This window comes from Artibeus jamaicensis, unplaced genomic scaffold (genome assembly GCF_021234435.1).
Source record: "Artibeus jamaicensis isolate MK-2021 breed Jamaican fruit bat unplaced genomic scaffold, CSHL_Jam_final contig_76, whole genome shotgun sequence".
NCBI classification, from domain to species: domain Eukaryota; kingdom Metazoa; phylum Chordata; class Mammalia; order Chiroptera; family Phyllostomidae; genus Artibeus; species Artibeus jamaicensis.
Genome location: NW_026521954.1, coordinates 4126433 through 4154071, shown reverse-complemented (window position 1 = coordinate 4154071; position 27639 = coordinate 4126433). Strand labels below are relative to the sequence as shown.

Sequence of the window (27639 nt, the reverse complement as noted above, 5' to 3'; positions counted from 1 at the left end):
TTAATATTTCACTTAAATTTATTTTTTTTAGTATCTTTGATAGTTTTTAACACTCTCAGTGCCAAAAGGAGGCCAGATTTATAAATCCAAACAAATGTAGAAGCGCACATCCCAGGCCCTCTCGAGGAGCTTGCCAAAGAGGAACAATCCATCTGCCCAGGAAAAGCCATCAAGCCAGAATCTGCAATGTGAGCCAATGAGAGAAAACAGTTTCATGCTTGACCCTGTTGCTGATCCCTTAAAATCAAAATCTTGGAGCTGTTGTAAGCTACATGAAGATGGACAGACAAGGAGAACATGCGTTCTTTTGCTATTTCCATGGGTTTCGTCAGCTTGTTTCCATGGCTCATAATGGCCTCCTGGGAAAACACTCCCATTGCTTTGATCTCATGGGTCCAGTGAGTGCTCTTGAGCTTGTTTTCACTAACCGGTCGGCATCCCTGCTATTTCCTGTCGTGCATCCTCAGCTGGACTCATGTATTTACCAGTTAACACATTCCCAAAATAAAATTATGGGTGTTCTTCAAAAGGGCTTGGTCCAAGCTGTCCAGAGGACTTCAGAAGGATCTTCTGAAAATTGAGGGGGGGGGGGAGGCAAATATTAATCACATAATAAAGAATTAGTGGAAAACAACTTAAAAACCATTTATCAAAACTATGTCTTACAAGAACACCAAAAATCTTCCTCAAGTCACTGATTAAGAGTTCTTTCCAATCCTGTTATGTAATGGAACCTCCATTACAGCCAAGAAGACAGTGTGGTCAGTGGGTAGTTCTGCCTTGTAAATTTACATGCTCTTGTTTCTCTTGTTCCATCTGAAACAATGATTGGCCTGCTGGAATTATGACTCAACCCCAGGACACAGTGCCAAGGGATGCACTGACAGACTAACAGATCAGTTTATTGGTCCTTCGTACACCTTGGAGAAAAAAGTAATTTTATCTCATGTCATCTCATTCACATGAGCTGATTTTTCAAGTTCATCATTTTCAATTCCTACTCTCAGAGAGAAACGCAGTTTGAAGTATACTTGACTTCCCTGGATCTCTTCACATTTGTAATGAACAAAGTCGAACATCAATGAAGCCAAATGGTCACTCACCGCATGTACTGCTCCTGCTGATGCACCAGGGAAGGAACTTCAAGCTCTGGAATTGGGGGAAGCACTTCCTTGACCGGACGCAAGGGCATCCTCTGCATGGTCCCTGCCATTGAAGAAGCAGAGCTGTTTCAGTCTATAAGTAGCCAATAGCAATGTAAAACCAGACATAATATTTGCTACTATAGTATCTCTTGGTTCTCTACCAAGCCCTCCACCTATAAAGGATTTCAGCAATTTTCACCATTCACTAAATTTCCTGCCTCCAACTCTGACACCTTTAACCCAATTCTCTCAGCTCTATTTCTTTCCTTTCACTCCTCCTCTAGTCCCGCTTCCTGGGGACAAGACCTGAAGCACAGTTAAGAAGGAGCAAAGTAGAGCTAAAAAAATAATAAGTATAATGTCAAATAGCAAGAAAAGAATTTTAGTTTAGAAACTGACTGCAAATATGTCTATTATATATTGTTAAAATATGCCCTTAAGAAGAATATGAATGATGTCCTTTATTTCAGAGACAATTTTAGTGAGAAGCAAAGTTACAGATTCAGTGAATTGTAGTGTCTTTTTTTACTTATGACTCTGTGACTCTATCAAACTCTTCTATTATTACCTTCAGCTGACTTTAAGGTAAAAGATGAAAGTTCAAGTCCATGGCATAATGGTAATCCACTGGTAATGTGGAATACCATTCCCACTGGGGTTTGGGGGCCTTGCTTTTCTAGTTTTTATATTGAAACTTGAGTTCTATAATACATAATACATGTGGTTTTTGCTTCCCTGATATCTCTGCTTTTTATACAAAGCCCTGAACATGGATGGAAATGAGGTGACCTATCAAGCTTCAGAATGAATTTACCATGCAAATAATTGTTTATACAATAAAGTTAAAATATCAAAAGAGCCCATTCTTGAAACTAAATAATTATTGGAAAAAAATTAACAGAGCTCCTTTAGTTGGAAAGCCCAATTGCTCACCATTAGCTTATTCATTCAGTTTGCTGATATTTTATAACATGGTGTAACCATATTTTACTGCAGAAAGCTATTTTCTGTTGAGTGATGACTAGTCCACAGTAACTCTCTAGTGGGGCATTACTCTCTGTTTCTTCTGGTGTCCAAGATCAGTCATGCAACTTAAATGCTAATAACAAAACTTCTGAAAAACTGATAAAAATATAAAAAGTAAGATACATCATTTCAATAACTTCTTCAGAATAGTTAAAACAGGTGGAATTTTTCTTTTTGTTCTATACTGGGAAACAGAGTTTTTCCAAATAATATCAATTCACCGACAGTTGTTAAGGCAGTAGTAGCAGTCAGAAATATTTTAAAACATCCCAGAAGTCTTATCATGAATTTGTCAAATCTCTGAACCAAACATTTCTTTGACTTATTTTAGGAGATTCAGGAGAGCCTGAACACCTTAAAAAGAGCCTTGACCTGGCTGAATCCAGTGAATAAAATGGGTTTCCAGCAGTAGAAACTTTGATTAAAAATAACACTCCATGCCCTATGTTCTCAAATAAAGCCTCTATGGACACTGCCATGACAATGTCCAGGTTGCCCTCTGATAATCTTTTTCTTTTCTCTTTTTTAAGATTTCTATCACTTTCCAAGTGTTTTTTTTTATAGCTATGACATCTGGTATCTAACCTCAATTCACCCTTCCAAGGTAATTTGTGATTCCCACAGAGCGACAGGAACTCACAAGATGTTCTCTTCGCTTTGTTCCTGGTGGTTTTCGGGTCAAAGACAAGGTCCATCTCCCACAGGGAAGCCACGTTTAAAACCTCCTTCTCCTACCAGCACTCTCTTGGCTGCTAAAGGATTGGCCTCATCAATTTTTTATTCTCTTATCTGTTTGTTCAACTATATTTTACTTGGTTACTACATTGGGAAACTAAAATAGCGAAAACAAAACAAAACAAGGAGCAGTCAGCAGGGTTAGGTGTCCACACCATAGGCGACCCTCTGTGATGACTCCTTCCCCGACAGTGAATTTATCCAACGTTGCTGTAATTGCTCATTTGTCTGCCTCCTTGTGTATAAGAATTGTATTTTATGCATGGTTTTATTCCCCAAAAGCCACCTGGGAGCATGACACGTGGTGGGTCCTCAGTAAAGACGTGTTGAATGTTATTTAACCTCTTTGTGCCTCATTTTCCTTAATGAGGGTGCAGGTAGAAGCTCTACAGGTGCTGGGGCGCCACCTAGGAACTGGGGGATAAGGAAAACAAGATTGTCCTCTGAGAGTCAATGTAGCAAATCAACCCATAATCAGAGCAGAAACACACCGAGTCACCTTCAGAGATGGCTCCCCAGGCCAGAGCCTGCTAAGTGTTAAAAGGGTCATGGGAGCAGATCAGGCTACTGCTAAACCGGGGGGCATGGAGGGCCCCTCCAGCTACGTTGGCAAGGGCCACGTTAAGACCTGCGAAAACAAGGCGTGGCTGTGATCTGCCTTCCCACGTGGTTCTCTCTAAGGAGAGGGAACACCCATGCTTGCTGTCAGAAAGCTCCTCTCTGTTGCGTTACTCTGTGAATTAATACATTCGCCTTCTGGTTTCATAAGCCTATTGACATGAGCGGGGTTGCACCACGGATCCTTCTCGGTGTGCTGCCGCTGCGGGAGGCTGAGCCCCCAGGCCTGAAGGAGGGCACTGGACGGGGCAGGTGCACCTACAGGGGCACCTGTGCGGCTCCGCAGCTCCAGGCAGCATCTGCCCTACAAGTTCCGGCCTCCCTGGGTGCGAGTCGTGTGGACTGAAAGTTCCGCAGTCCGAACCACTGAGACCATTTCCCTGTGGTGTCGGCAAAGCTAGTGCGGCTGCCTTGCTGCTTATAGGGGAAAATAAAGGTAAGGGTAATGTGAGGTAATAAAGGTGTATTTGATGTACTTTGGAAAATAAAAATCTTTACAAAGCGCAAAACAGTATTTCCACCAGCGTCCTTTTCAGCCCACCCAAGGGGTCTGCTCAGGAGGCAGGAGGCCCTGCGGATGTGCTCAGCAGCAGCCGCGGAAGGACAGCCAGGGCTGGAAATGATGGCCTCCCTGCGTCCTTCCTCTCCTCCATACTTGACCCTTCGTGGAGACAGTGGCAGGGAGTGTCTAAACTGTTACCCACAAAGGACTTGGTTTCCTCAGAAGAACTCCTCCAAAACTGAGGAATTCAAGTTAACCTCCACAGGGGACTGTGGTCAAGACAGATGGGGAGATTTTCAGGTTTGGGGGTTTCAGTTCTCTAAGGGACTTCAAAAACCTTCCAGTCGCAGTGATTTCTCTCATTGCTAGAGCAAGGCAGAACTTGACCCCTCCTGTACCCCTAACCTTGCCATCCCACAAACGTTGGCACTTTTGTGCGAGCCGTAGAGAGCCCTATGTAGCCTTTCAGTGCTGACAGAACCAATTATGGTAGCTTAAAATAGATGTCCAGTATTCCAGGTGCCCACTCCCTACTATGTGCGAGGTTCCATCTGTTACTGTTGACAGTGATCCTAAAACTGTCTAGTCTGGAAGGTCCAACGTGACTTCCCCAAGGAGGCGTCTGCTGAGCCAGGGCGGGAGGAGGGGAGGTTTGCAGGGGGTTGCGAGGGGGGCAGGATGGGTCAGGCAGGGAGGACAGTCTGTGCAGAGATGGAGAAAAGGTTTATCTGCACAGGCTTTAGCATTGATTCCTTCATACCTGACATAAATGGCTGTCACATAGAGGCATTCAATGAACGAATAAGTGGAATCACCCTTTCCTGCCTACACATTCTTCACACTTACGAGTTTCTTTCTGCTTGTACAGTCACTCTCTGCATTTTGATCTATTCTGTAACCGTGCAGATGGCTATAACCTTTGCTGTTTTATGAACTCAAATCTGTATTTTAAGAGTCATAAAGATCATAGTTCAGCAAGTAAAAATTGAATTTCCGTGTTATCTTGCTTGGTGGCTAGACATCTGGCACCAGTCATTTATCTTGTCTTCTGCAGGCAGTTGAAACCTGCTTAGTCTTTATCATACTGGCCATAAACTGCTGCAAACTGTGATTTTACATTGCCATTAGTTTTGTTTTGGGGAGTAATACAAATTACTGAGTCATCCACTTTTGGCCTGTACTAATTCTCTTTAACAATAAAATGCCATTTTCTTTCCTTCATTGTCCCTACAAACTTACCCACCTTAACGACCAAAAGCATGTCAGCCGGTGCTGAAACGTTCCTTTGTGGATGATTCACAGCATCTCACACAAGCTTCTACAGCCTTATGGAGGAAATGTCTCATCTCGGTTCCCAGTGTTAAATATTCAAGTGCGTGAAGGGTTTTGATCTTGACTTGAACCAGCAGAGGTAAGCTCCCCAGTTCACCATTGACACGGAGGTGCTAGGAAGTGCGCATTGGGCAGAACTGAGTTTGAGCCCCGATGCTGCTAGGACCAGGCTGTGGGTCAGTTACTGAAACTCTCACAGCTTCCATTTTCTCATCAGGAGAAAATGTGGGGTTCTTATGAGATGAGATGAAATGATTCACGTGGAAGCACTGTGCAAATGGAAGGTCCTTAACGGACCTTTTTAACAATACGGTTATTAACAATAAAAATGGGCGTTTTTATTGTTTAGTTGGTTTCCCTTCTCCTGAGGCAGCCAGAGTCTCCTTAACTGTGGCGCCGGCTTTGTGGAGGCAGGGGCTGCGCTGTCACATGTGCCACTCTGTCATCAGCACTGAGCGTGATGCCTGGTGTGTAGTCCGTGTTCAATAGATTTTGGTGGACTATTTGAAAATGAAGAATGTCAAGTTTTCAAAATTTGAGCATTTTTGATGGACATAGAGAAGAGAGATGAAATGACCCTGTCAACTGACCCAGGAAGCAGGAATTGGTGGAGGCTCTAATCCCAGACACCTGGTGTTGCAGGCATTTATGTATTGGCTGTGCAGCAGGTGGATATCTGAGAGGGACTCTAAGTGTGCAGGTGGCCAGAGGGCCAGTATTCCCACTCTCGGCTCCCTGGCCTAAACTAGGCCAGTCAGATACTTCCCCCTGGGACGTGCAATCCTGCTAGAGTGGGGGTGATGCCATCAGAGGCTTTGTCACCCAACCATCCCAGTGGTGTAACTCTGGAGGTATTTCTGGCTGCCTAGCCTCTCTTGACTCCTCTTTATTTTCCAGGCTCAGTGTCTCTAACCTTCCTGCTGCTTCTGTGGGTTCTATATTGATTTTCCAATAAATTTCCTTTCTGCCCAGTCAGCCAAGTTGGTTTCACTGTTTGCATCCAATGACTTGGGTCCTAGTCTACTGCTTCTTTCTCTGGCCCTGGTCTCCCATGGGGTCAACTCATTAAGCATCGTTTCTAGGGATACATGTTAAAGCTGCTTTTGCACAATTCTCACAATCTTCAAGATGGTCAGTGTTTTGCATCGTTCTTTGATGATTTCTATGAAGTGCGTAATATGTTCTTTAATGAAGTACTTATGTTCCATCTGATCACTCTTTGTTCATTTGTTTCACCTTTTCCACCCCTGAGATTCATTTCTTATTCACCTGCTCTTTTCTCTATACACATTTCCCCTTAGGTTTTGTGTGATTTAATAAGCTTTTATTGTCCATAAACTACTACACGCCTGATATTATGCCAGGGACAAGCACCCAAAGGCACATAAGACAGAATCATCACCCGTCTGAAGATAATAGTCGAATGAATTAAATATGAAATAGATCAGTGCCAAAACAGGCCACATATGCCACTGTGCTCCTCAAAGTGTGGAAGAAAATCTCAGGGAGGTATGAAAGCTGGGGAGTCAATACTGTACGACTTCTTTGACAGCAGCAAGACTCATTGTTCCCATCAGTGTTTGCTGTGCCCCATGACGTGCCAGGCACTGTGCGGTGCCAGCATCTTGGTGACCTCTCCTTACTGCTCTCTTGTCTTTTTGAGGGTGCGAGCCTATGTCTATATCTCTGTGTGTGCGCGTGCAACAATGCCTACTTTGTAAAGCATGAACAACTAAAGAGACGTTCCGGACTGAGCAGCCAGTGTCAATGGCAGGCTGATCTGCTGAATGTGACTACAGTCCCTGCTGTCTTTGAACTACAATTTTTTTTAACTCGTGTCACTGCTTCTCCGGAGAACCATGCTGGCACATTTTTTCCTTCCATTCTCACTACTGCCTATAATCCATCATTACAAAGAGAGGCCTTAAAAACAGCACTCGAGGGAGACATTATTTCTTCTCCATTTCTCTCTCAGAAAGAGCAACTTCTAATGGGAGAAGGAAAAATTGCATGTAGGTTAAAGGGATATCAATAACAAGAAAAAATCTGCTTTTTATCCCTTTTAAGATGCTGAACCTCAAAAGGACTCTTCGTTTTCAAACAGGCCACCATCCCTTGGCATGCTCTAAACATTAATACTCTATACCTAGTAATGAAGCCAGAGGATTTTTGGTGAGAGCTATTAAAGGGAAAGCGTGGCTGAGGCAGGTTTCCCTAGTGAATGAAAATCACAGGCTCATAAATACATTGTGTAAGGTTAGTCTTTTGGATTGCTAGAACTTTAAATTTGTGACTCCCTTGATTATCTATGTTGACAGGGGAACTATTGGCTTTTTCTCCAACAAGGCTGCAGTGCTCAAATTTATGACTTGAAAGAGAAAGGATTGGGATTCCCTAAGGCCACCAAAAAAGCCCTACAGAGCCGGTTAAAACATTCCTGATGTATGGATGTCAAGCACACGTACTGGATAAGAAGGGACACAAGGGGAACCACTGTTCTCTCCCTTTGAAAATTAATTTTGAGCCCCGGCTCAGTTAGTTGGAGTGGCATCCCATGCACCAAAAGCTTGGGGGTTCAACTCCCAGTCAGGGCGTGTGTGGGAGGCAACCAACTGATGTTTTTATCTCTCTCTTCCCCCTTCCTCTCTCTCTAAAAGTAATGGAAAAAAATGTCCTCAGGCAAGGATTAAAAAAAGTAATTTTGCCACTGGAAACAACCCTGTGATTTTTAGTTCATTAACCAAACCAAATTGTCACTGAGCCCCCCAAATTTCCATCAGCTTTCTCCGCCTTTAGCTGGTATCCAATGACTATTTAGCTAATGCTGATTAACCATAGGTTAATAATTTTACTGCTAATGCTGAAAATAGAAACCCAATTTTTTAAAAAATAAAAGTGAGCTCTTTAGGTGCACCCAATCCAATTTTTCTTCAAGCCAAGGGGCTGAGTACCGGCTAATTTAAATAGTTAGGAAATGTCTCAGGAGCATGGCACCCAATGAAATGGCTACAGATGCAGCAGAAGGCAAGTGGACGGTGCTCCAGGTTCGTTCAGTTGCCTTGCCTTTTTGAAAACAGTTTATGCTCCAGGCATGGAGTTTCCTTCTGTAACTTCTTACAGAGTACAAAGAAGTCTGCTCACTGGCTGTACACGAGGAGCTGTAGTAATATCACTCATAATTCTGTGGCTTTCAAAGATTCAAGGATATTACTTCTCCCTGATAAAGAACAGCCCTTTGCCCATGTCGGATTCTCCCTCTCTGTCATTTTAATGTGATTTGATGGCTTAAATTCAGAAAGAGGCCTCACAGTTTGAAGGAGGAAATAGAACCACAGCATCCGTGCCAGCAGCCTCTTCCTACTCTTATTACGATTCCGTCACTCGTTCCTGTTTCTTGGGGGAGGACAGAGGACTTTTTAATTGGGGCTGTTAGAAGTTGCCTTTATACAGTGACACCCTCTGTTTAGTGAAGGCTCCAGCAAAAGCCATGCTTGCTCTGCAATTACTTCTTGCAACTCTGAGGAATAGTGGTATCTTGTCTCATTTAAAAGTAAATCTGAGACTTATTCCTAATTGGTTTTTCTACTCTGCCTAGCCACATGAATTTCTTCTTGCCAGTTGAGCGAACTTTCCATTATTTAAGGAGGCAGTTTTGATTGTAACTGTCCCCTGATGATAAGACATATTAAACTAGATATCATGTGCCCATCGTTCCGTTCTTGCAGACACAAGGCCAATTTAAAGAAGCACAGAGCTCATGATCTTGAGTTTATGTTGAAATGTGAAGCTTTGGAGTTTGCTAAGCAGCGTTCTGTTCACCTGTCCCGGAGCTCACCTGAAAGAGCCTGTGCTTTCAATGTTCGAAGCTTCTCAGAATCACTCCCTCTTAAAAGAATAGATGAAGGTTTGTATTTATGGCCTGTTCCAAGAAAAGAAATTCAACATTTAGGTAATAAACAAGCACATTCCAAAAATATATTCCCCACGTTGATTCAAAGAATTACCAAGGAAAATGGGCCATTCACAACAGGGTCTGGAATAGTGAGACATTAGAGCCTCTCCTGAAGTTACGTTTCACTAACAAATACAGCTGCTTTCTGAGACCAGTGGCTTCTCCACTGCCATAAATGTCATAATGCCATCTCCTCTTCTGCAATGCCCGGTTCCTATTATAGAATGTTATATTATTTTTATGCACATACATACAATACGCAGAATACTTAATGTATTCTGAGTTAATATTTAACAATAGTTAATGTCCTAAGTGACATGACATTTTTCATCACTGTATGTGTTTGAATTTGTAAGGTAAGGCTTTGAAAGCTATTTAAGCTTGTCATGATGCTAGATGTTCATAGAAATTTAATGTCCTTTCCTACTATTCACCTCTTTTTAGACCCATTTTCCTTCTGGCTTCTTTATCTCCTTTTTAATGTGCAATTATACAGAAAAATGGATTCAAAAACTCAAAACTAAGTACTATTTGCAAATAACATACTATTTATTTAAAATAATATAATTTCCAAAGTTAGAAAGACCCTAGGTCTTAAAGCTGACATTTGATTAGCTGTATAACTTTGGACAAAACAACAATCTCTCTGAGGAGTTTCTTCATCTATGAAATAAAAATGATAATACATAACCTGTTTTCATACTTTGACAAAATCTTATGAAAATGGTTATTCTACAAACACACAAATTTATGATGAGCAACCGATGCATTAGGGGGTCTTCTTACTAAGGTATCAGTGACAAAACTTGATATGAAACTGCCCCCGGAAATATCTGCAACAAATACTTTATTGAAAGAACTAACTTTTGTTCTGACCTGGAAGCAACCGTTTGCTTGGCCTGCTGAAATGTCTGACAGCCTTGCCTGGTAAAGAACAGAAGAGCCTTGGGCAATAATCTAAGCATGGCAATACCACTCTCCTTTACTGAGCATTACCATGCACTAGACATTGTGTTAATTTCTTATGCAATCTCTTTAGTTCAATCCTTACTTCAGCCCTGGGAGGTACTGGTGATTAGCCTTATTTTACAAAAGAGAAAAGGGACTCTCAGATACAATCAGCAACTGGCTCAAAGTCACATAACCAGTAAGTGGCAGTCCTAGGATTCTAATACATCCATTTATCTCCAAGGCCTAATCTCATCGTGATGCGTTTTTCTCTTGTCTTTAAGGGACCAGTTACTTTTGATCAGGCCTGGTATTCAGCCAGTATTTGCACGGGTACACACTAGATGGGTAGGTACACACCAGCAGGGCCAAGATATGCAGGGGAACATGCCAGTAGGACCACAGCAATAGTTAACAGTCAGTGTCCATCCTGACAGGTGAGCATCATACTAGTTATTACATATTTTGAATATTATCCCTATTATCCTGATTTCCAATTCCACATTTTAACTCATCCTAGCCTCAACTCTGCTGACTCACTCTCCCTTATTACAGATTGGCTCCTACTCACATTCATCACCTGGAGCTACTCTGCTCAAGATCTCCAACTCTATCACCACTCTCCATTCCTCTACCCCTCGTCTCCACTCACTTCCACTCAGCTCTTGCTCGACCTTCAGTGCATCGCTTCCTTTCGATTTCCCCAGTCTTCCTTCTCCTCCTATTCACTTGTCTGGGGAGGGGAAAGACACATGGTTCTTCTTGAATGCTGGTGTTTGTCTTATTTATGCTTATCTTCACCACTTATACACAGTAGCACTCAGTAAATGGTAAGTGGAATTTTAAAAAGAAATAGAATCTATAGATAAGATTAGGAGTTCCTTGAGACTAAATAGAGTATCCCAAATGATGGATTTATTTCTCAATACTTACTCTGCCACTTCTGCATTTGTCTATGGACTTCAAGTATTTTGTGAATAGTGAAGATGAGCAAAAATATAAAAACAAATATTACTAAAATATACCAAGTGATCTTCATGGAACAATAGAAATCTGCAAAGAAAAAAATACTGTAAAAATACAATAAAATGTGCAACAGATAAGACACTATGTAGTGGTAGAACTGGGTTCTAGTACATATTCTGCCCTTAACCAAAAAGCTAAATAGTACCTAACATCACTTCATAGGGTAATTTGCTCTCCTGAATTCTTCCATCACGTACTAAATGAAGAAACTTGATTAAGTAGGCTTCCAGGAATCAAGTTAGGTCCAAAATTCTAGGGTTAATTTCACTTACAGTTTATGCTGGTGTTAGTTTCACTGTCATTTCTATCACAGGTTAAGACCACAACAGAGCCAAGTAGCTAAAAATTATATCCTCAAATCAACAAAGATGCACTGAATATGAGGAGGATGGGGAAAGTAGAGAAAAGAAGGCAAAGAGAAAGGGCTAGGCTGGGGCAGAGGAGGGAGAGGCCAGGCAGGTGAATACCCAGAACCCCTTTTCGAAGGGGCTGTCACAGTGATGATCAGAACAAGTGTGTGTGTTCATTAAACATGCAGTTATCCCAGTCTATACTTAATGAATATATAGGTAGAAACTTATTCGTTCATTCCAATGACAGTGAGGCAATGTGGGGAGGACGGTTGACTTTCTAAGCCATCCTCTGTACCCTCTTCCCTGTACACAAAACACAGCCAGTACTTATTCAACTCAGCCAGATACGTAACTTGTTTACATCCTTGGATAACTGCCCCGTGGTGCTCCTTTCCCAGGGGTCCCCTCCACAGGCAGATGCTCATTACATAAGCAGTGAACATTTATTCAGAGGAGAGGCTGACTGGGGGAAAGGTGAGAATTGCCTGGGATGGCAGCACTCAGCCTCCTCAGTGTCATTCCATGATAGCCAGTTGCCTTTCTCACTCAGCAAGATACAGGCAGGCAGTTAATTGGAATAGAAGATTTGCAGCGCCAGCAAGAACCAAGGTGGGTCCCATGACCAAGGTGTCACTGGGCACTGATCTAGCTATGAAAAAAACCATGCATTCGCCAACTTGATATTGCTAGAGCCGACTGTGCACAGTTGGGGCCAGGTGTCTCCCCGCATCCCTGAGGCCATCTTGCAAAGAACCGAGGGGGAACAGACAAAAATCTGAAAAACATCTAAAGTGACAGTTTAAGGTATTATTTCAGAGTAAATTGACCAGATTGGACTAAATTTAGTTTCATCCCCTGGTGGATAGGGCTTTTAAAAAAGATCACATTAGTCTTTGTACAGCAGAGGAAAAAACAAATCATTCTTTAATCTCTTACACATGGTCAAAGGGCTACAATTTTTCCAGAATATGAGACAACCCATTTGTGCACCTCTGTTATCTTTCTGAATTATGGGAGCAAAAAATTAACTGTCATTTCATTCTGACTAGAATTGATGGATTTTTCCATTATTTCCCACAAAAATAAATCCTCTTAAAATCAGAGTAATAGAAATGCTTATCTTTCCCTTTATGTTTTAGAAAATATAAAATACAATTCAATGGATACATAAATGCACATTAAAATAAGTGTTTTAGTATCTATAATCCAAACCTCTTTATCTTTCAGATTTTATCATAGTCTCCTTCCACAGGCAGCCTTTCCAAAACCTGCCTTCCAATCTCACTTCTGAACCAGAGGGGTCAACTCTCTCATGCCCTCCCAGTCCCCACACACATACGCACATCTTAAAATGCCTCCCAAGTACAGAAGCTGTAGGGCCCTGGTCAAACTAACTCACTGGCGAAATTTCTCTGAAGTCATGTATTTTACTTCGACAAATGCATACATATTATCTATTTCTGTTGGCTTTAGAATAAATATAAAATGTTTTTAAAATATCTGCCTCAAAAATAAAGTTTTAGAAAACCATTTTAAAGTCACCTGAAGGGCCCCCACTGTCTAGAATACCCAGACGCACAGCAAGTTACTCTGTCGTTGCTCCTGTCACCCTGAATGCAGTTGCTTGATTGTTTCACATTCATCTGTCTTTGTGTTTCCAATGCCTGGCACGCTGCTTGGCAGACGGCAGGCACTCATTCAATGGTTGTATTATAAAATGCTCTACAAGAGCAGGTTTTGTGGGGGGAAGTACGGGTGCACTGCTTAGTAAGAAATGATCGATTGTGGAAATTCAGAAGAGAGTGACTAGGAAGTTAAGCAGTCTTCATCAGAACTAGGACATATGTAAGTTTTGTCTCTGGGGCTCCTACAGTCCCCACAAGCCATCCAGTGACCCAAACTGCCTAACCTGGACCCTGCCTATCTTCTTGGTTTTCCATCCAAAATCCCAGTTAAGCCAGCCCTGGTTCTCAGCTCTAAGAGAGGACATGTTAAATCAACTTGAAATAAGATTTTAATAGCATGCTGCAATGTACGTGGATATTTACATAAAAAAATTAATCTCATACCCAAGTGTAGTAGTATGACTTCAAGCACAACTAAATGCATGTGCAAAATTTATTCTAAGGCCTTTATTCTAAGAGAGGGTCTTTCTAGTGACCCTCAAATGACAACCCATAGATGCTACTTCTGCCTCCAGGTATAGTTGGGCCCCATGAAAGCCCAAATTGAAAAAAAATAGATAAAAGGGCTAACAGTTTTCCAGCCATATTATTTCATCCATAAAACTCTTCAACTATTTGACTTTTAGTGAAGTTAATGTGATAACCCTGATATAGTTTCTCTTTTCCCTCTAATTTCCTTTAAAACTTACTTTTTACATCCATTTCCAGGTGCAAGGAAATGTGTATACAATTATTCGGGTAATTCATGATTCTACAAGTATGGTTCATAGACTTTTCCTTGGCTGGATCTTCCTCCATGATTGCCAAACTTCTGGTGTTTGCTTTTAGATTGCAGGTAATGTTGTATTCCTCCAAGTGGTCAACTGTGGGCTCTACAGTGAAGTTAAAGTGTTGACAAGCTGAATGAAAATCATTTGCCTTCATTTCCATGGATCCTCTCATGATAAGAACTAGAGAGAGATTAAGAAAATGTTATTCACAAAATAGTAATACATAGTAATACAACTCAAAGCTAAATTCTTTCCTTCTTACATAAAAAAAGGAAAAACAAGAAATTACCTGCATTAAAAGCAATGATTTACATTCAAGAGATTGTGAAAACCAGGTGACAGTAAGGTTGAAATAGATCAGAGCATCTCAAAGAAAACGCAGGTATTTCTACGACAATTCATGGAACAGAGCTTATTCTTCAAAATTGTCACAACAGTACTGCTCATCCGTCATTATACTGGTTCGCTAGGGCTGCCATCATGAAGTACCAAAAACTGGGTGGTTTAAGAAACAGAAATGTATGGTCTCATAGTTCTAGCAGCTGGACTTTCAAGGTTAAGGTGTTGCCAAGTTGCTTCTTTCTGAGGGCTCTGAAGGTGAGATGTGCTCCATGCCTCCCCACTGGCTCCTGGGGGCTGCTGGCCATCCTGGTGTCCCTTGTCTTGTAGGAGCATCACCCTGATCTCTGCCTTGAACTCCACCTGGTGCCCTCCCTCTGTGCTTGTTCGTGTCCACGTTTCTCCTTTCTATAAGGACACCAATCATACTGGATTAGAGGCCACCCTATCGAGCTCATCTTAACTAATTACACTGGCAATAACCTTGTTTTCAGGTAATAACACATTCTGAGATACAGAAATATGCTGGTGAACAAAGACAAAATTCTTGTCATCAAGAGGCTCACTGGATAGGTAGACAGGTGAAATGACAGCTCATATACAGTTGGTAAACATTAAGCAGAAGTACAGTATTTCACCATGTATAACACACACCCATGTTGTTGGGTCAAACTCTCAGGCAAAAATCTTTTGTTTTAATTTTTTAATTTGATTATTTATTTATTTATTGATTGATATTTAGATGCTTAGTTTTTGTATTATAAAGAATTTTAGCAATTATTTTTTATCATATTATGGCATGAGAAATGTTGCGTGACAGATAATTACAAAACACAGGAACAGATACAAGGTGCAAGAAATTGTGTGTACCAGTAACAAATTAGTGATACCTATATATAATGTGCATCCTTATTTTTTCCTCAGAAACTTGGGCAAAAAAAGTGGGTATTATACATGGCAAAATATGGATATTACAAATGCATCAGGAATTCAATGACTCTTTAGAGAATCAAAATATGATTTTTTTACTATGAGAACTTACAAATTTACTTAGAATTTTTAAAATCATTTTTTAAAATTCAGTACCTTTGAAAAACCATGTTAAATAATTTTTAACCATGAAATGCATGTGAACTACGGTGGCATTTTGATATACTTTAAATATATTTTCTTTTTGACAAAGTACAACAAGAACGAGCAACACCCGAAGCCCCACACGTCACTCACCAAGAGCTGCCCAGGGAGCGTCCCATTGCCAATGGACTCCAAGTTGGAATATGCTATTAATATCTTTTATAACAGAATAAGGCCATTTATCCTCGATAAGTTTTATTCTCACTTTCCCTTTGCATTTACCTTGCGATGTTTGTTCCTGAGAAATAAAATCCATGTTTCCTTTGGACTCACAAACCAAACATGAGGAGCACATTGTAAATTCACTGCTGATGTCTTGGCATATCCTGGTGAAGTTTTGAAAGCTGGAGTGATTTAGAAATATGCCCATTATAGCCTCCGTTTCCTTTACTGGCTCCAGAAAAGTCACATAAGAAAAATTTGAGGAGGGGAGTGAATAGGTGCGATTAGGTTGTAAGCACACTTCCAGACATGATAGCTCCAATATGTTTCCTATAAAGGAAAAAAACCCAAACATTTCTTTACTATGAAATTTTGTGTTTTGGGCATTCAAATAAGTACACAATAAAAGCTCCCAGTTTTTCTTAGGTGGATTCAGCACATTTTAGTTTACCGATGACAAGACTCTGTTTTTGTGTGAATTAATAATAGCTACCTCATTTAATGATTCCTTTTTAAAATTTATCAACATTCTCTATTAATTTTCAGCCAACCGTCCTTGTACAGAAGTGCTTGGGAATCCTAGCATTTTAACTGCTCCCTCTCCTGGGAAAGTTTTAATGGACAAACCTCAGGTTCCCCGGAATTCATCTGTGCTACACAAGAGGTTCAAGTCAGTCGCATGGAGTCGAACAGGGATGAAAATCATGAACGGTACTGCTATTAGTTTCCGAGGGCTGTGCAGCAAGTTACTACAACCTTGGTGATTTAAAACAAGAAATTCATTCCCTTACTGTTATGAAGGCCAGACATTTAACACCAGTTTTACTGGTCTGAAACCTAGGTGTCTGCAAGACTGCACTCCCTCTGAAGGTCCTGGAGAAGAGTCTGTGCCTTGCCCTTCTTCCCGCTTTTGGTGGTTGCTGGCATTCCTTGGCTTGTGGCCGTACCACTCCAAACTTAGCCTGTGCGGTCTTGGTGCCTTCTCCTCCGTGTCTCTGGGTCAAAGCTCCCTGAGCCTCTTTCTTATAAGGACCCTTGTGATTGGATTAGAGTTCACTCGGCTGGTGCAGAATAATCTCCCTATCTCAAGGTCCTTAATTTAATCACATCAGTACAGACCTTTTTCCCTTATAAGGTAGCATTTATGGGTTCTGGGGATTAGTACCTAATGTGTTTGGGTGGCCATGAATTGGCCTACCTGACTTTCCAAAGATAAAATATAACAGGGAGACAAAACTTATATTTTTGTCTGAAGACAAGCATCAGATAAAGAAATGAGGATATAAATAGAAAAAACACCAAGAACATCAAAAGACAAAGCCATTGGTGACAAGGTACTTGAGCAATTTAATTTCCATTAATCTTATTTTCTCATCGGCAAAATAAAGATAATAACTCTAGATCCTGCTAACCTCACGGGGTTATAGCACCATGAAAACACTTTAAAAAATTATCCCAATGTATATTATTTAAAATGAAAACCCATATTCCACAAGTAAATAAAGCTCACTATACAAAAATTGGGGATCCCTATTTAGGCATGGTGATCTCCTAAGGAGCAGGAGGCCTCTCTCTCAGACTGCCAGTCATTGCTGGTACAAGAAAATTAGTAACGTGCTCAATTCCACTTTTACATGTTTTTCTTTACCATATAGGGCAAAACACATTTTTTAAAATTTCCAAATAATGTGGAACACAATAGAAGAATTACTCCATTTTAAAAAATTAGTTCTAGTCATACACCTTGATTAAAACTGAAAAGAAAAGCAAGCTATTGATGGACATTAAATATTTTTTGCTTGCAATTTTTACTTTGTTACTAGTTCCATTATGTGTTTCATTACCAATGATTATATTTTTATTATTTAATAAATTAAAGGTTCATTGCCCCCTATATTTGAAATTGCTTCTGTAATAATTCATGTGATTTCCAGCTACAAACACATTTCATACTGGAGCTGCTAGATATTATTTGGGGGAGAAGGTAATGTACTCAAATACACAATTTTATAATTTATCTATAAACAAAGTTGTAATCAAATAGTAGCTGATTTTTTTTAAATATTGTCCCAGGACAAAGATAGAACTGTACCATCTGATAGAACTCCATAGCTTTTTTTATATTACTAAAATACATGAAAAATGTATTTCTTGCCATGTTTCCATTTTCCTTGCTAGACATTATATCTTGTGAAATCCTCAACTTTTTGAATGTATATACTTATGCTATGACCAAGAAGGGAGGTAGGCAAATTTTCACTGTCAGTATTACAGTCTTATCCAATGAATGATGATCTGGGCTTTCTAGAGTTGATGATATATCCTTTACATTTGGCTGTGAGATGATTTTATGTTTTTTAAACCTTAGTTTTAAATAATTCAATTGGAAAATAAATCAAGGGCATATCCTTCCCCGGTATAATTTTAAGAAATAAATGAATTCTACTCAGTCATTTTTGTTATCAGATGGGCTATAGTCTCATCTCCATAAATAAGGATTTATGAATTTAACTACTGGCAATAATATTGCTGGGAATCAGACATCTCAATTCTCACTCCCAGAGATAGAATGCATTCCAGAATTACTCCACTACTAAGACTGCAATCTCTCAGAGTAAGTATATAGAATACTAAATAGAATAGAAAAGTACATTACAGTATTGGACCAATGCCCAAGTCAGTCATGTTTTCTTTTTAAAGAAAAGCAACGTAACACAAACTATCTTTATGTTTTTTTAGCTTTTATTATAAACAAATCATATGTAAGCATATATAAAATGTATTGTGCCAGTTAGAGAATAATAAAAAATAAACACCATGTATTTATCACAGATTAAGAAACAGGATATCACGAACATCTTTGAAGCATCCTACCCTTCCCATCTATCCCTACACTCTCCTTCTCTCCCAGAGGTTAACAATTATCATGAATTTTGTGTTTATCACCCCTTTGCTTTATCGTAGTCTTTCCAAAGTGTTTTTATTCCTAAATAACATTACATTATTTAACATTTTAGACATGTATACAGATATATGGAATATATATGTGTTCATTGATGACTTCCTTTTTTGCTTAATATATTTTAGTCATGTTGTTACACTTTGCTGTAGTTAATTATTTGTGGTATTCATTTGAATGAATATACCACAATTTATTCATTCTTTGACAGTGAACATGTGGGTTGTTTCTATTTTTTGCTGTTTTGAATAATATTTCTATGAACTATAACTCTCATACATGGTGGGAATGTAAAATACTACAACCACTTTGGAAAACAGACTTTCATTTTCTTTAAGTTAAACATATGAGGTCTGCCCAGAAGGTATCTGACCATGTAATATGAAAAATAGGGACATTTTTGAAGGAGATACAAGATACAAGAAAATGTACATAGGACAATGACGTCTCAGTCCCCTTCAAAGTAGGCACCTTGGGACCTCACACAGTTCTCCCAATTGCCATCAGCTGCCCAACATATTTTCCTGAATCTCATCAATAGTCTGAAATCTCTTCCCTTCCATAGGTGGTTTTAGTTTTGGGAAAAGCCAGAAGTTGCCGGGCATCAAATCTGGGTTGTAGGGGGCTTGAGTCGCATGGGTGATTTGATGTGTTGCCAAAAACTCTGCATGAGATGTGATGCATGAGTAGACATGTTGTCATGATGAAGCTGCCAAGCACCAGCTGCCCATAGCTGCAGACTTCTGAATCATCTGAATAGTTTCCACAGAGGAATGTTCAAGCTTAATGCAAAATTGGGTGCAGATTTGTTGCTCTACTTGCTCAGTCATTTTGAATGTGATGAGCACACAGTAAATATACTCACTTGGTGGCATCTACCATCCCCACTGACTAGTACAGTGAAGTCACCATTGTCCACACATGCACATTCCAGTCCACTCTCCTTGACCTACCTCCAGGTTACACTGATGTGTCACAAACTGCTCTTGTCATATTAACAATGGTTGGATTTTTTCTGGACAGACCTCATATACTTACCATATCACCCAACAGTTCTACTTCTAGGAAGTTACACAAGAGAAATAAAAACATATGTTCACACAAATACCTGTAAATAAATTTTCATGGCAGCTTTTTTATTTATTATAGCCAAGAATTGGAAACAACCCTTGTAGTGCCTTTCAGTGTCCCTGTCTTACATTTGACTTCTGTCCCCTACTGTGTTAACCAGTGAAACTGAGACTCTAAAGCCACCAAGAATTGGTAGATGCTTCTCGAGTGGCCAATCTGTTCACTGCTGCTTACCTATGTGGACTTGTGATTTCTAGTCATTTTCCCCCTTTGAGAAGTTTTCTCATGAGTTCAACTATGTGTTTTTTAAATTTTTAAACACATCATCTCACATTTTAGATTTTTGTGCTAGGGATGTTTTTCAAGGTATGACTATAAGAACAAAAGTCTCAACTCTGTTGACCTTGAAAAACAAGTGAGAATTTATAATAAAACCTTCACCATTTGACAGACAATAGGAGCTTCAGAAACTGCTCCATGTCATGTCACATTTCCCTAGTACCAAGGCTATCCGTCTGTTAACTAGTTGCCAGGGAACTTCGGGAGAAACATGGATTATTTCAGACAACACGTATTCTGAGTTATTGCTTCAGAATATTAAATTTAAACTAGGGGGAATAAGAAAAGTTTTCCACTAGAAACATAGCTAGTGCAACCATTTTGGAGAACCATTTGGCAGTTTCTTATAAAATTAAATATGCTCAGCTATTCTACTACTAGTTTCCTAATAGAAAAGAAAATGTATGTTCATACAAAGATTTGTGCCAGAATGTTCATAGAAACATTTATAATAGCAAATATCTGGAAACAACCCAATGGATGAATGAAAAAATTTAGTGTATTTATACAATGGACTTCTTAGCAATGAAAAGATGGCACTATTGATACTCAATAACATGCATGAATCTCAAAATACTGTGCTAAGATAAAGAAGCCGCACCAAAAATAGATACGGTGTGGTGGTTCCATTTATACGAAGCATAAGAGGGCACGAAACTATACTATAAACTATACTATGATGACCCAGGTCAGAATGTTGCCTCGAGGATGGGAGGAGATTTGACAGGAAAAGGAAGAAGGAATCTTTCAGGAAGTGATGAAAATAGCATCTTATACGGGGTTATAGTTACATAGGTGCATACCATTGTCAAAATTCATGACACTGAACACTTAAGATCTTTTGCATTTTATTGTATATAAGTTGTGCCCTTAAAAAAAGAGCAAAACAAAGCACTACCAATTGTTTCTAAAGATCTTGCATCATTATAGGATATTCTATACCGTAATTCAGCAACTTAAAAATATTAGCTGCCAGGATAAGAGAGATTGTATGGTTTTGCTGCTTCATTTTGAGAGACATTGGTTAACGTGTTGCTTCCTTTGGTCACAGGTCTGCCTCTGTAACAATTGGCATAGACGCAAAAGAGTATCAATTTCAGTAGCAAAAAGGCTATCATATTTCTATTTTGGATCTCATGTTGATGCTTTCTTAGTGAATGGGAAAGGGTAAAAATCATCATGCTGTGTGTGCATGATGCTGGCACAGACAGGAACATCTGTAACCAGGCCAGGGACAGGGGAGTCTAGATAGGACGTGGATTTATTCACAGAACACTGGGGGAAGACAATTTGAAATATGTCCGGGGGCAAGGGGCAAAGTTTTGGGTTACTTTTACCTTATGGTAGCAGTTTGTGAAAGGCAGATTTGGGACAAAGGAAAGAGACTGCAGGTTTTACTTGTCAAAACAAGGGATAAAAATATATTGTGAAATTCCCCTTGGGAAAAAATTGGTGGAAAAATGATGCAGAGTAAAGGCACACATTTTTTATTAAATTTATCAAGGTGAGATCGGTTAATAAAATTGTATAAATTTCAAGAGTAAAATTCTGTGATACGTCATCTGTATATGGCACTGTGCATTCGCCACCCAGTCGAATCTCTTCTCTCAGCATGTGTCTGACCTTTTTTTTTGACTCTTTCCCACCACCCACCTCTTCCCTCTGGTAACCGCTGTCCTGTTGCATGTCCGTCAGGTTTGTCTGTTCATTTGTTGCTTTAACACATATCTTTTAAGTAAAAAATTCTGTGACCTAAATTTCACAGGCTGTGCAACCTGAAAGTTCTAGATATGTGATGACATTTTATGTTTTAAAAAATGTTAAGAGAGGGATAGTGATGACTGGCTTGCCTAACTCAAAGCACGGTTGTGAAGATCAGATGAGAAATGCTTCCTTCAAGAATGTTTCCTTGTTATTTGCTTTACAATATGACTCAGAAAACCCACTCAATCCACAAATACTGCCCTACGTGCTTGATATATGAACAAAACAGACAGAAACCTCATGTTCGTGGAGCTTACATTCTATTTAGAGAAATCAGACAACAACAACAACTATATATATAAACAATATAAATATAATAAATAAGTAAAATTATATAGGTGATAAGTCTGTAGAGAAAGAAACAGCAGTGCAAGAGGAAGATATATTACCATATTAATGTTTTAGAGAAAGTCATATTTTTCTGTTTTAAAAAAAGATACACAGAGAGAGCATTTCTCCACCAGTGCAATGAGACAAGCAGTTAGAAATAATCCTAAGCAAGAATTGTTGGTATTGTAACAAGGATGAAAGAATAAGCCAATTCTGCCAAAGCAGTGAAAAGCATTATATTCAGCAGTGGTTTCTTGTCAGCACACATTGTCTAAAATATAGATGTAAAGAAGTATATCTATTAGCAACCACTTTAAAGCTATAAAAACTCATAAAATTCAGGTAAAATCTCACAATAAAGTAAAATCACCCACCTAGTTACAGTCCTTTCTGAAGATTTTCAGAATAGCATCTTGAGAAAGATGCTTCGTTGTGAATGAGCTTAAATAGTTAATGAGTTGAAATCCATTATTTTATGTAAAAGTACTTGGTATACTACCTGGTACATGTATAAGTATTTGTTAAATTTTTAAAAATTTTAAGTAGTTGTAAAACTGTATCTCAAATCTTATTAGGGATTACTGGTTAAATTGTTAATGAGCCAATCAATAAGAAGAAAATAAAGTGTCCATCTTTGAAAAATAGAGAAACACTTTCAGGTGAATTTGTTGTAGTTACCCTTACTTAACACATTTTAATATTGCAGACAATAAGTAACGTATAGTAGATATGCTCATATACTTTAGGATTTAGCCTATAGTTGATGAGTATTTAAAGTTACTTTATCCTTTGTTTTCTTCAATTTCACTACTCATCATACTACTATTTCCATCAGAAAGTGTGAAAAGGAAGGGGAAATGAGTACTGGTAACCATAGTTTATGTCAGTTTGGCCCTTAACAAGAAGTGAGGAAGTCAACACAGCGAGATAAAAATAGGTCTGAGGTGTTTTCATCTGCACTATTCCTGTCCCCCGTCACCACAAACCACCAGGAAAACACTTGCATAACTCATTACAATCTTTGGTTTCCAGAATTTCTGAGATATCTATACAAGTACATTTTATTTGAGAATCAATAAAGATTGCTTTTCTTAGAAAGTGCTTCTGCAAGCAGGCAAGGAGAAATATAGGGTGATTGCTGGAACTCTGGGAGCCATTTCCCATTGCAACAAAAATGGAAGGAACCTCTTTCCCCAGATAGACCAGAAGCACCTTTTACTATGTTCCCATTGCACCTTTTCATGTTGCTCGTTTGTAGTTACAATATCATATGTAATTAGTTACCAGCCAGTCCTCTCCAACTGAAAATTCCTTGAAGGAAGACCTTTTTTCATTTTTGTAGCCCTGGTTTCCTGGAACAGTTAGACTGTATTCATAAGTGAAAGAATAAAAAATAAAAGATCACTGAGATTTATCTGAATTAACCAGGTCTCTCTCTCTTAAACACTGAGTTCAACAAAGGAAGGTTGGGGAAACCCAGCTCCCTTAATTATAAGTAGCTCTGAATCAAAATATATCCATACCTTTTTGAATCTCTATTACTGAATTTTAGTATAAGCTGCCTTCCAAATAAACTACAAGTTCTACAGTAAGCTCTCCTGCCGGTGCATACCTAATGCAAACTCATTAAAACTCCCAGACACTGGTAAAAAGGTTCTCCTTCAATAAAGTTAGAATAAATAGATTATACTGCGTAATTATGATAATTGAATGTTCTGAGTAATGATTATTCAGACCCAGATACATTCTTGATGAAAAATGATCAAACACATTTCTCTATTCTTAACATAGGCCTTCAGAGGGTTTATTTTGAAGTCAAATCTATTAAACCTTGTGAGTACATTTATTCGTCATTAAGATTCCTTTTAAACGATCTGATGTGTTGAAGACAGAGTATCAGTGAATAATTTATAAGTAAATCATTTATAATATTTATCTTAGAAATTAAAGTGAATAGAAAATAAGAAAAAAAAGAAAAAAATACACAAGTAACTGATAGGGAGGGTGAAACTATACAGGAAAATCTCAAGGTTGATTTCAGCATTAACAGGGCACTCTTTGCTTATCATCTAAATAATTTTACCAGATATAATATTTTATGAACTATATCAGCTAAGTCAATTCATTTCATAAGACACTAGTATTGTTGTGATTTAAAAGTTACTAATTAAAGAGAAAGAAAAACAGTTACGAGGGGGACCAAAAAAACGGGATTTATTTATAAAAAATTTTGTGTTTACTCTTACATGTTTAAACTTCAGTCACCGTCAAAGTCCTCTCCATTTGATGTAATACACCTATCCAGACCTTTTTTTCCACTGCCCCAAACAGGTTTTGAACTCTTTGGTTTTGATGCCTTTTAGTGCTTCTGCCATTTTTTGTTTCACCTCTTCCACATTGGCAAAATGTTTCACTTTGAGGACTTTTTTTTATCCAGGGAAACAAAAAAGTCACTCAGGCAAGATCAGGTGAAACAAAAAAGTCACTCAGGCAAGATCAGGTGAATAGGGAGGATTGAGCACGGAGGTCAGGCCATTTTTGGGTCAATAGCTGCTGAACAATACACTGTGGGCAGGTGCTTTTGTGTATCACCCATCATGAAATGGGCAAACATATTGAAAGTCTTCAAAAAAATCCACTGAAGCTGAATGCAGCCTCTCACAACAATGCCAGCTGGTACACTGCTAAAGATGGGCTCCTGGAACGCTCACCTAGTGGGGGAAGACTGTAGTGCCAGGGGCCTGCCTTCTAGAAGATAATTCTGGTTTTGGGGGGTCCTCCCTTATATGGGCCCTTATGTATAAAATGAGGCAACATGAACTATTCCTGGTCATCCATAAACCATTATAAGATATAAAGCATTATTACTACACTATAGCACCTGTAACAGATTATTTTTATACTACTGTAAATATAAAACATTTTGCCTAATAATCAACTTTTTTTGTTTATGTTGATTCTGGGAAAAATTCCTTCTACCACAAAATATCAAGATAAGATGGTGGTTTTTAAACACTTTATTTGTAGGCTCCACAGGGACTATCTTTGAAACAAATTTCCCAAATAAGTTTCTCACCCCAAAGAGTCTGAGGGAATATCTATTCTGTTCCTGAAGCAGGAAAAAGAGAAACGGCTGTTCCCGGTTTGTAGCGGCAGCAAAGGTCGTGTTGGGGTCGGATACAGTCAGTTAGGAAACTAGGAGAACTACAATTTTTATCGATGCTGGCAGTCACCAGCTCTCATAAGCACTAACCAATAGTTAGCAAAGAGTTTATTCAATCTTTTTTGGACTGATTACCTGGTTTTCATTAGATCCAACCTGATATTTGGGAGATACTATAGACATATATATATCTTGATATGACCTACCATAGATAACTATTAAATAAGCTTACTCTCAGTCCAAAATAGCTTACAAATTGAAATAAATTATTTCTAGTCCAATTCTAACTATTCTTTTTGCGTTTTCCCTCAGTGAAATCAAGAATTAAAAATACAAGTCACGTAATGACTGCACGGTGCCCGGTGGGAGCCGGCAATGTCAGGACGCACTTGGTGAAGTGCACGGTTGTCTCAGCACGGTACTGCTGAACACCTGAAACCAACTGCATCGTATGTAAGTGTCATTAATTTTTTTATTTTTATTTTATTTATTTATCTTTAGAGGGGAAGGGAAGGAGAGAGAGAGAGAAATATCAATGTATGGTTGCCTCTCGTGCATCCCCTGCTGGGAATTGGCCTGCAATCCAGGCATGTGCCCTGACTGGGAATCAAGCCCCAATCCTCTGGTTCGCAGGACCGTGCTTAATCCACTGAGCTACACCATCCAGGCCCAAATTTCTTTTAAATTCAATATATATATGCTTAACCTAAGCAACATAATGCCAGAAAACCAAAAGAAATTTTCAAATTTATTTTGGTTTGTTTTGTGAACAAATTCAATTGTTCACAAAGCTGTACAATTATGGTGTTTACTTACTCAAAACTTTTAATCTGTCTACTTAGCATTATGTATATGCAATAATAATTATTGTAGCAAGTCATCGAATATAAGATTTTTTTATTTTAGTAATATTTATATAACTTCTAAGATACAATACATAATTTTTATTTTTTCTTTTTATTAAATGTTAGGGACATTTATCTTCCAGTCACATTAATGCATTTTCAAATCATCCAGTCAGATTAATATAGTTTCAAATATATCACCAATATATAAAAATACTTTAAGCTTACATCTATTTAGTTTTTCTACCGTAGACTCTAGCAATCATCACAATTCTCTGAAATGAGTCCATTTTTCTCTCCTTAAAATACATACACACATATACCTGCTTAAATTTGCACCCCTTTTACTCTAATTATATATTGAAAATAAATATTTTTGTTTTTCAAAAAGCAATAGTAAGTTATTGTGTGAAATAGTTGTGTTGGAGAGACTCAAGCATTTTATACATAATAAATGTTTTTTTTCTTTAAAAAATAATTTCAGAATGTAAAAGCATACTTAAAACTACTTTTGAAAGAAAATGTTTTAAAAAGCAAAAATCACATGATTATATTATTATAAACGCAGTGTTTAAAATCTAGACCACAAATTTCGAATCACTCCTTCATTGCATCATTACGTGCTACAATAATTAAGTATTAGCACTGAGCTGTGCTAACCAGCAACTGAAATTGCCGTCTCATTTTATTAGCTTTTCAGACACAAAGCTTCAGCCCAGGCAGCAGGTGTGCAAAACGAGGACATTTCCTGTAGCCATTAGCTGTCATAATTTTTTTAATTAGAAAAAGAAAGGATACATTGTAATTATATACTCACCTTGTGGTGTCTTGAAATATTCTGGCAAAATTAAAATGAATGTGATCACTATCGCTAAAAGTAACTTAAGGAGGGCTGTTTTTGTCATGTCTGTTCACATGACACATGTGTCCCCATCCAGCACCGTAATGGCAAGGCTCTTCCTGCTTTAAGTTTCGTCTCTGTCGTACTTCAAGTTTATGCAATTCACCTCGTACTTCCTTTTGGGTAAGACTTCAAAAAAAAAAAAAAAACCAGAGGCCTCAAACTGAGACTTCTTCATTTTGAGTCACTTGACACTAAAAAAACTACCCTCAAATAAGCCCTTCCAAACTATCTTCTAAACAAGATAAAAATAAAGAAATGATCTCAAGAAGTAAAAGGGTCTTGTCCTCGTCTAAATTTGAAGCTATTTTCTCATGTAGCAATCTGTATGAGTAAATATAGACCCACAATTTACTCAGCAAAAGTAAAACAACGAATGTCAGTCATGTCCCGGTTGCATAGACATCATTCCTTCATTTACTCATTAAACAATTGTTGACCTCTTTTAAGTGCGAGGCAGGCATTATGCCAGATTCTGGTGTTCAGAAAACAGTATGTCTAGAGGACAGTAAACAGTAAAAACGATAAGGATAAATTAAA

General features: G+C 38.7%; 1 protein-coding gene across 3 annotated transcripts; it reads right to left on the bottom strand.

Moving 5' to 3' along the window:
• TMEM156 (transmembrane protein 156) lies at positions 1–27150 on the bottom strand. 3 transcript variants are annotated; one of them, XM_037138006.2, is made up of 7 exons: positions 27016–27150; positions 15788–16057; positions 14012–14272; positions 11192–11311; positions 9194–9277; positions 1104–1206; positions 1–570 (listed from the first exon to the last, which is right to left on the bottom strand). In XM_037138006.2, exons 1-7 carry the CDS (start codon positions 27101–27103, stop codon positions 558–560), a joined length of 939 nt encoding a protein of 312 aa, XP_036993901.2. In that variant the 5' UTR covers positions 27104–27150; the 3' UTR covers positions 1–557. The 3 variants fall into 3 exon arrangements, 2 of the variants coding, with proteins under 2 accessions (XP_036993901.2, XP_036993902.2); XM_037138007.2 differs by having other exon boundaries at positions 11192–11218; XR_008392860.1 differs by lacking the exon at positions 1–570 and adding an exon at positions 2079–2267 and having other exon boundaries at positions 1128–1206.
• Between the last annotated feature and the right edge of the window lie 489 nt (positions 27151–27639).